We start from the raw sequence: 9,931 nt of genomic DNA, 5'->3' as shown, positions 1-9,931 counted from the left end.
CCAACGACAGGACTTGTCGTTAGGCGACTTTGGCGATGCAGGACAGTTTTTGCGGATTTTGTTTTATCATATCTTTTGATCCAGAAGTCTAAATAAGTCATATAATATGTCGTTAGAAATCTCTTGAAGTCTAATTTCCAACCCAATTTGAATCAGATTAAAATATTTTGTAGATAAAAATATATGGTCGAAATAGTGTAAGGGTGTAAGTTTTGGATATAGTTTCGTATCTCATTCATATCTTTTTCGTTATTGCTCGGAATTAATATTATAATATATCATTGGAAAGATAATTTCAAGATATATCCAACAATATAAGATTTGGATAAAGATTATGAGGCACAAAAATAATATCTGAATATATTCCATTTCGTACAAAACAAGGATTCTCAAAAGGAGTAGTTATATTCAATTTCAAACTCTTTGAAACATAATTATCAATCCTAACTCCATTAGTGTAGACACCCAAATGTGTCTCCCCAAAACCAAACCCAGTAATGAATACCTTTCATGTCATTGATTATCGAACAAAGAAAAAGTGTGAAAAGTCTAGTGATGAGAATGTTTTTATTAAAATATCTCTTCTTTCGGTTTTTGAAAATATTTCTTTTCTTACCCTATTTTTAAAAAACGTGTATTCCAGTTTAGTTTGATCCATGATATGGGTCCAATAATGGTGTAGTTGCACTAGTACAAAACTAACCTTAAGTAACACCTAAAAAGTGTTACATAAAGTGGTAAAAGTGTTATTATAGACAATATGTAACACTTTAGTGGGTGATACATCCGCCCATGTTACCTAAGGTCTTATGTAACACTTTGGGTAATCTATGGTAACACCTTTAAAATTGTTACTATAAACCCTCTTATGTAACATTTTTTAATATTATCAGTACCATTTTTAAAGTGATACCTTTTATTTCTTATGGGACACTTACTTATCTTTAGTACCATTTTTCAATCATATAGTATCACTTTATCCGACATTATTTATCACTTTTTTGAACTAATGTAACACTTTATTGATTATTAGGTAACATTTTTCAATTATCTTGGACATATAATAGCACTTTTTTCGACATTATGTATCACTTTTTACAAAATGTAGCACCTAATTAATTAATAGATTATTATTATTATTATTATTAATGTTTATTTAAATATAAAATTAATATTAATATGCACAACAATGAATAAGAAATTAACATATATGATAGGCAACAATTTGGATTGAAATAATTTCATAAGTCTTATAAGAAAATTCATAAACACCAATTTTAATGTTTGGCCAAACAATATACTTCGTAATAATCCAAACAGAATGAAAAGCAACTACGATCTCTGGCTTGCAAAAAGTGAGGAAATAAGAAAACTTCCAAATTTCAAAAAACAGTCAGCGATAGCAGTAAACAATATTAATAACAGCAAATAGCGGTAGCAGCTAGCTAGCAGAATGGCAGCAGCTGTAACAAACCAGCAAACAGCATTACGTAGCAGCAAACAGAAATAGCAGACAGTAGTGGCGGCAGACAGCAGCAGCAGTGGCGGCAAACAGCAGCAGCAGTGGCGGCAAACAGCAGCAGCAGTGGCGGCAAGTAGCAGTAGGAGGCAGCAAGCAACAGCAGGGGGCAGCAACAGACAACAGTAACAGCAAAAAACAGCAGCGGCGGCAACAGCAGCAGCAAAAAACAGCACCAGCAGCAAAAAAAATAGCAGTAAAAGCATCCAAACAGCAGTAACAGTAAGTGCTTCTTGTAGCATCTTCACTTGTTATCCCAATTCTACATCTTGATCCCTTTGATCCAATTTGTGAAAGCATCATATATCAAACATCTAGAACAAAAATGAAATAACGCAATATTAAGAGTTAGTGCTTTTTCGTTTATTTAGAGCCCTTCATCGACTCTTTCATTTCATAAGCCATGGATGTAACCCCCAAATCCTTCATTTTGCTTCTATTTTGTTCTATCCTTGCTTGTCTACGTTTTTCATATTCTGCCATCTAGATCTTGCTTCCTACAAAGAACACACAAGACAACAAGTTGACAAACATTATTGATGACAAACAAATTTTCAGATTTTCAGAGTATCAGACCCCTAGCAGATTATTAGCCTGATGTTCAGAGTTTACATAGCTAATTCCACCTTCTTGATTTACCTCAAAAGAGAGTGGCCAGAACAAAACTATGTCCAATTTTCATTGTTGGCAGACTATAAAGTGAACTGGCCAGAACAAAACTATAGTCTTTCATTCACCATTGAGGAACAAGGAATACAAACTTGTATTACATCCATGAAGGGCTGTTCAATTCCTGTGTAAAAATGAAAAAAAGGAAATGATCAAGTGAGAGTAATCATTTTATTATTCATGGATTGAATTATTAATAACTAGATTTGACACTTGCTTAATTGATACACCATGCTAAACATGTTTTAACGCTACTAGAAACATACCTACTAGGGAAAGTTCATATATGACTAGCTAACTGATATTGCATGCATTAAGTTCAAACTAAAGGTTCTCTCCCTACATGGATCAGATGCAGGAACTAAGTCACAAATCCATGCATTGAATTTTGTTCTGCAGAATTATGCATGCATGTCATAGGACCGAAACTGGTCACTTTCACTGATTAGGATACGGGTTTAAGAGCTTATTACCTTTGTTAGGCAGCTGACTACAGATTCGAGCAACTGAGCACAAAAAGAGCAACTAAGCACCAGACTTCACATAAGAACTAGGACATATAGACCAGCCACCATAAGAATTCAGACTATTAGCAAGATTAATTGCACACAACCTCAGAGAATTGCAGAGACCTCAAAGTTTCAACGAAATTCATTCTTTATATACCCTTATTCTGAAGGCAACATCTTTGTTAAACACCTAACATGAAGGACAGTTTGGTGAGGGATTACTAAAGTATATGTAGCTCATTGTACTATTAAGTACATTAACCTTACTCAAGGAACAATAAAATATGCTTTTTCTGGTGAACTGCATAACATTTTTGCACGCTTAATACGACGTATGTGAATGCAGCAATAAGGTATGAGAATCAAGTGGAAACTTGATGGTAGAAAATTAGAGATCGCACGCTCTCAACTAAGAGGTTGGAGGTTCAATTCTCATCACCCCAACTTTATGATTGAGGTAATCATGATGGCTTATCCCTGGGTAAACTCTTATCAGTAAAACGGCTGTTGTTTATGATACTGAGGAAACAGAGCAAAAATCCAGCAATTGGATCATAATGACTTGTGACATATGATAAGTCTTGAACCTCGGCTAGATTAACAATCAAGATTCTAATTTATTTATTTTTTTAAAGTCTTATCTGCTTTCTATTTTCTTGTGGTTTAATAAGCATTTATGAGCTGCTAATAGATGCTTTTTGTTCAACCTAACATTTTAAGTTCTACAAATGATGTTCAGTTCTAGCTCTTAGGGGACCAACCCTTAATATAACTAGAGTTTGCATTAATACTATGACATCCCAAACTACTCTTGAAGTAGCAAGTATTATTTGTCTGCCTATAGAAGCTTACTGATTGCTTCTCTTTTATTTCAATTTAATTGCTTTGACGGTAATCCTAAACTTTTTTAATAAATTGGTAATTAAATTTGGGGATTAATACTAACTAATACTTAAGTATATATGTTAATTCACCTTAAAAGAATATAACACCTCTTAGTGTTACTAATACATTAAAGTAAGATAATCATGTTAATTTCCTAGTCCTTGTATAATCGAGAGCTTGACTATAGACGTAACTGATAATGTAGCCATGGGAAAAAGATAAACATAGTATTAAAACTGAGTTTTTTTTACTGAAGTAGAAGCTAAACTCATTAGACACCTAAATCCAAATAAAAAAAATTAAGCAACATCTAGAAGAAAAAAAAGAGTAAATTGCATAAATTAGCCATTTAATCATCTAAACCCCCACAAAATTAAAGCTTAGAAAATGTGGCAAATGACGCAATTATCACACTTTCTTACAAAATTAACAACTAATAAGAAAAAGTATCGAGATAATGAAAAATAAAAATCCAATTCCATAATTAGAGCTTTAAAAAAATAAAAATAAACAAAAAACCTTGCTAGTAGTAGTGGTTTTGGCAGTAGCAGGAATAGCAGCAGTAGCTTATTGAATATCAAAGTAATCAAACACCATTCCTCCGATTATAACTGGTATTGTCCTGGATTTCTTCATCTCTTTTGCCCATAATTACTTGGGTTCTCGACAAGCTTATGAGGAATTAATTCAGAATAGAAAATAATTAAATTAAATTGGATAGATTAGTCAACAAAGATCAAATTACAATGTAAATCAAAACGGAAATTATCGAAAAGAAGAAAAAGCAAAAACCCCAAACTCATCAAAATACATCGACCAATTTTGATGCACACAAAATTCAGTATGAAGATAGTGAACTTTTTTTTTTTTTTTTTTGAGGCAATAGTGAAATTAAACATCAAATTAAGAAATCATCAACAAGATTAGAGAGAGGGAATTAAAACCCTAACTTTAGCTAACTCAAAACTCTTGTTGATAATGGAAGGGAGAAGAAACGAAACAAACACTAACCCAAACTTTAAGGTGGAAGCCGCCGAAGATGGAAGCCAGGAGGTGACAATCGATGTCTTTTGAGGGGGCAAACATCGTTGTCTCTTTAACTAGGAGCATGTGCTGCAATGGAGGTAGGCTGCGGTGGACTACAGTGGAGCACCGAGATCGAGAAGGGGGTAGCGGTGGAAAGGAGGTGTAGTTTCAAGAGAAAGAGAAAGCTTGAATGCTTGATGGAGAAACCGAGAAATAAGGAGGAAGAGAGTTGTGAGGGTTTTATTTTTACTATTATTTTATCAAATTAAGTTTTACAATCAAGTTCTATTTAATATTAAAGTGTTACAATTAAATGATACCTAAATAACCTAATAATAAAGTGTTACTATGAAGTGTTAACTAATATTAGAGTGTTACAAAAAATGTTACCTAATATTAAAATGTTACAAAAGTGTTACTGAAAATCAACCAATCATGAAATTTTTAAAGTGTTACCAATAAATGTTACTTAAGCCCAACTTTGTACTAGTGTTGGATGGGTTTGAAAAAACCTTTCCAACGATATATTATAAGCCCAATTCCGATGAATAATAAGGAAGTTATGGCCAAAATACTAAATTGGGCCCAAACTGGTTTTTACCTACGGCTCAATGATCATGTGGAGGGTCCAAAGGTCTAATTCTATTCCTAAACTAATTAGGATTAATTAGAATCTTCTATATTATCCTTTTTGAAAAGATAAGATTAAAGAATTTGAGTTAAATAAAAACTTTCCTTTTATAAAACCTTTCCTTTTTTAATCATAATTCTATTTGAATTTAAAGATGTTCAAAGACAGTCAGATATTATTTTTGTGCCTCATAATCTTTATCCAAATATTATATGGTTGGATACATCTTGAAATTATCTTTCCTATGATATATTATAATATTAATTTCGAGCTATAACGAAAAAAGATATGAAAGAAATACAAAACTCTATCCAAAACTGACACCGTCCTACTATTTCGGCCATATATTTTTATCTACAATTTTTTTTTTTGAAAGACCCTGAGGGACGGGATAGATTATATTGGTATATCACTCAAAGAAGTATCCAAAATAAAATCAGGGATTACATCATTCCACATTCTCAAACCAACTAGCCATGGTTGAAAATGAGCTACAAAATGAGCTAATTTATTCCCCCCCCCCCTCTTGACAAAAGACCAAGTGACACTAGCAAAAACTAGAATAAAACTCAAGAATATCATCGATAATCAAATGAACGGAATTAGAGCCTCTCACACGCTTGCAAAGAGCTTCAGTAACTCCAAGGCAATCACTCTCGATCACCACATTGCTCATACCTTTCTCCTTTACCAGCTTGAGCCCCAGCAAGATTACTTTTGCCTCGGCCACATTCGGATCCCATGTCTCATGCATCTGGGACACCGCAGCCCACCTAACCTTACCAACCACCATCCCTGCAGACCACACCCAACCCCGAGCCTACATCCCCCAAACAACCTGCATCAACATTAATTTTAAACACTCCAACAGCAGGGGCACTCCAGACCGAAGGATAGCTCATCCCAGCAGCAGTCCCATTCGAGCAACACTGCTGCCTAGCAGCACGAGCTTCAGCACTCATCTTCGAAGCATAGCTCACAATCTGATCAACATTGGGGATCTCACCTTCCATCACCAGCTTTTTCCGTGCGTTCCACACGGCCTAGCAAAGAGTAACAATATTCTCAACATCCTCCTCCTCCAACGAGCTAAAACAAAAATTCCACCAGTCTATAAGGCTACTAAAATCGCGAGACGCCACATGCTCGTAGGAGGAACAACTCCAAACAGCCCTAGCCACATGACAATCCTTCAGGGCGTGTAGGACAATTTCATCAGCTCTGTTACAGATGCCACACAGAGCCTCGTATCTGTGAATTCGATGGCTGATGCAACTCCTCGTCGGGATAGCATTTTGGGATGTTCTCCAAGCAAAGACTCTAATGCGTGGTAGCACATCAAGACCCCAAATCTTTAACCAAAAACTACGCACATTGGAAGGAGCTTCCTCACCACGATGCCAATCATCATTAAAAAGAGCTTTATAAGCCGATCTCACCGAATAGCAGCCATCTTTTACCAAGTCCCAATACAAACTATCACAAGGCAGCCTCTTACTAATAGGGATACTGAGAATTCTATCCCTTTCGAAAGGGAGCAGCAACTCGGAGTGGCGATCCATCTTCCAACACTTTGCTTGTTGATCAATAAGCTCAGCAACTTTTAAATTCGCAGCATTAGCACCCATTGGCAAAATGATTTTCCTAGTCTGAGTAATCGGAACCCAACAATCAGACCAGAAATTGATATTTCCTCCATTGCCCACTCTCCATCTCATTCCCCTATTAACCATCCACTTTGCCTCCCAAATACCATGCCAAGTATAACTTGGATTCAACCCCATCTCTGCCTCAATATATGAAGAATTTGGGTAGTATTAACACGTTCAATAAGGCTGCCATGTTGAGCCACCAACCTCCAAGCCTGTTTCCCAAGAAGATCCCTGTTAAACAACTTGAAATCTCGAAACCTCAATCCCCCTTCTTTCTTTGACCGGCATAGCTTCTTCCAAGCTAACCAATGTAACTTCCTTTCCCCTTGTTTTTGCCCCCACCAAAATTGTGCTACCAAGGATTTCAACTCATCACAAAACGAAGATGGAAATTTGAACACGCTTATTGCATAAGTAGGGAGAGATTGGGCCACCGCCTTTATCATAACCTCCCTACCCGCTTTTGAAAGAACCATCCCCTTCCATCCTTGGAGTTTTTTCCACAATTTTTCTGTAATCCCTTTCGTGATAACCTTCTTCGAACGCCCCACCACCGTAGGAAGCCCAAGATAACGATCATGTATATCAACCACCCTAACACCACACCTATTAGCCAACTCTTTCCGTTTTCCCTCTCCAACACCCTTACTAAAAAAAATAGTCGTCTTATCAAAATTAATATTTTGACCCGACGACTTCTCATAGACCTCCAACACATCATTAATGGCCTCTAAATCTTGCATATTTGCTTTCGAGAAAATAATGCAATCATCCGCAAACAACAAATGACTAATATCCGGAGCCGTCGGAGCAATTCTAATGCCATGAAGAGTACCACATTCCTCCGCCCTCTGGAGAAGGTGAGAAAAAATATCCGCACACAATATGAACAGATAAGGGGAAAGAGGGTTACCCTGTTGGATCCCTCTACTCGGGGTAAAAACATCATACGGCTTCCCATTAATCAACATCGAGAAAGAAACAGAACGAACACAATTCATCACACACCTACTCCAACTCTGATCAAAGCCAAATTTATTCAGAACCGCTTCTAAAAAATCTCATTCGATCCTATCATAAGCCTTTGACATATCTAATTTCATTGCCATGCAACCCTCTTTTGAATTCAAATTTTTCATATGATGGAACACCTCGAAAGCGACTAAAATATTATCTGTAATCAACCTCCCCGGAGTACGTGAAAGCACTTTGTTGGACAGAAATAATTTTATCAAGAAACTCTTTTAGTCGATTAGCAAGAACTTTCAAGACCAATTTATAAATCACATTGCACAATGAAATAGGCCTAAAATCCGACATCTGATCAACATTATTTTTTTCGGAATTAGAGCAATGAAAGTCTTATTAAGGAACTCAGGAATAGACTCACCCCACATAATAGCAAGCACAGAAGAGGTAATTGACGGACCAACAATATGCCAATAAGTCATAAAAAATAAGAGGCACATACCATCCGGACCGAGGGCTTTGATAGGATGCATTTGATCAAGAGCAAACTTCACCTCTTCCGCAGAGTACGACCTTCTCAATATAGCATTCATATCATCCATTACCCTACTCTGGAAGTCTTGTAGGGCAAATTCAATTATAGAGGGACTAGAAGAGGAAAATAAATTTTTAAAATATTTCACGGCTATCCTCCCAATCACCTCGTCTTCAGCCTTAAGATCACCATTAGAGTCCTTCAAAGAGCGAATAAATTTTTTTCTCTTTCTGCCCGAAGCTCTTTGGTGAAAGAACTTAGTATTGCGGTCTCCCTCCGCAAGCCATGACACCCGTGATCTTTGTCTCCAATAAAGCTCCTCGTGTTTAATCAGGCCCTCAATATCACGCAACAAGCTCCTTCGCTGCTCAATTTGAGACGCTGTTAATCCCCCTCTATTTAACTTCTGCAATTTCTTTCTCTTTTTTCAAAGCTCACGAAAGGTAGCACCGAAAGTATTAGAGCTCCACTCTTTTAAATTCGTAGCACACAATGACAATTTAGAGTCCAATCCAAGGCCTCCAATCCAAGCACTCTCCACTACATTCGCACATCCTTCATCTTGCTGCCAATATTGCTCAAACCGGAAAGGATTTCACCAAGTGAGAAAGAAGGCTGTTGGAACAAAACCAACTTAATAGGAGCGTGATCGGACCACTCAGGATCAATATGAATAACATGAGCCTCGGGAAATGACGCAAACCAAGAATCATTGGTCAACGCCCTATCCAAGCGACATTGTGTATTATCGAGCTCATCCCTCCCATTGTCATAAGTGAAAGCGTAACCCGAGAAAGCTACACTCCGGAAGCCACAAAAATCAATTGTCGCTCTAAAATTTGCCATTTTCCACTTCGCTCTATCATTTCCACCATTCTTTTCCGATGCAAATCTCATTAAAGTCACCGATGCACGCCCACGGTAAATGAGATTGAGAATGGAGATCATGAAGCAAGGACCATGATAAATGTCTATTACCAACCTCCGGCCATCCATAAAACCCGGTCAATCTCCAAACCTCCTCCCCTAAACCGCCTCTAATTTCAACATCAATGTGGTGAAGGGACATAGAGCGTAAATGGAGGGCCACTCCCTTTTTCCATAATAATGCCAAACCACCCGATCTACCTCTAGAATCAACAGACAAACCTTCAAAATCACCCAAACTTGTATGCACTCTTCGAAACTCTATACTACTTAATTTCGTCTCCAATAGAAAAATCACACACGGGGCCTCTATCCGAATTAAATCACGGAGATTACTTACTGCAGAGGGGTTTCCCAACCCTCTACAGTTGAGACTTAGTATACTCATTGGTCTCGGGGGGGTTGCTCCATGTCAACCCCCGCCAATCGCCAACCATCTTCAGTAATTTGTTTCTTGCTCATACCTTTCTGCTCCACATCATCTACATTGTACCTACCCCTTTTTTCTCATCCTTATGCAGCTCGACTTCCATATCATTACCCTCACCACTACCTACTCCTCTCGGTATCCTTCGTCTCTTCTTTCCCACCTCCTTGTCCCCTACATTA

The 9,931-nt window shown here is 37.1% G+C and overlaps 1 protein-coding gene and 1 long non-coding RNA gene across 2 annotated transcripts; both read right to left on the bottom strand.

Annotated features, from left to right (window-relative positions):
* Positions 1 to 1,224: 1,224 nt before the first annotated feature.
* LOC110689199 lies at positions 1,225 to 4,956 on the bottom strand. The gene is made up of 2 exons (XR_002504849.1): positions 4,594 to 4,956; positions 1,225 to 4,253 (listed from the first exon to the last, which is right to left on the bottom strand). It is a non-coding gene; the product is annotated as an uncharacterized LOC110689199 (long non-coding RNA).
* A 2,057-nt stretch (positions 4,957 to 7,013) lies between these two features.
* LOC110689456 lies at positions 7,014 to 9,292 on the bottom strand. The gene is made up of 4 exons (XM_021866245.1): positions 8,948 to 9,292; positions 8,363 to 8,816; positions 8,077 to 8,153; positions 7,014 to 7,910 (listed from the first exon to the last, which is right to left on the bottom strand). Exons 1-4 carry the CDS (start codon positions 9,290 to 9,292, stop codon positions 7,014 to 7,016), a joined length of 1,773 nt encoding a protein of 590 aa, XP_021721937.1.
* Positions 9,293 to 9,931: the final 639 nt, after the last annotated feature.

The sequence above is a fragment of the Chenopodium quinoa genome, unplaced genomic scaffold (genome assembly GCF_001683475.1).
Source record: "Chenopodium quinoa cultivar QQ74 unplaced genomic scaffold, ASM168347v1, whole genome shotgun sequence".
NCBI lineage: Eukaryota > Viridiplantae > Streptophyta > Magnoliopsida > Caryophyllales > Amaranthaceae > Chenopodium > Chenopodium quinoa.
Note: the sequence above shows the minus strand (reverse complement) of the source record. Positions and strands in the feature narration are given on the sequence as shown.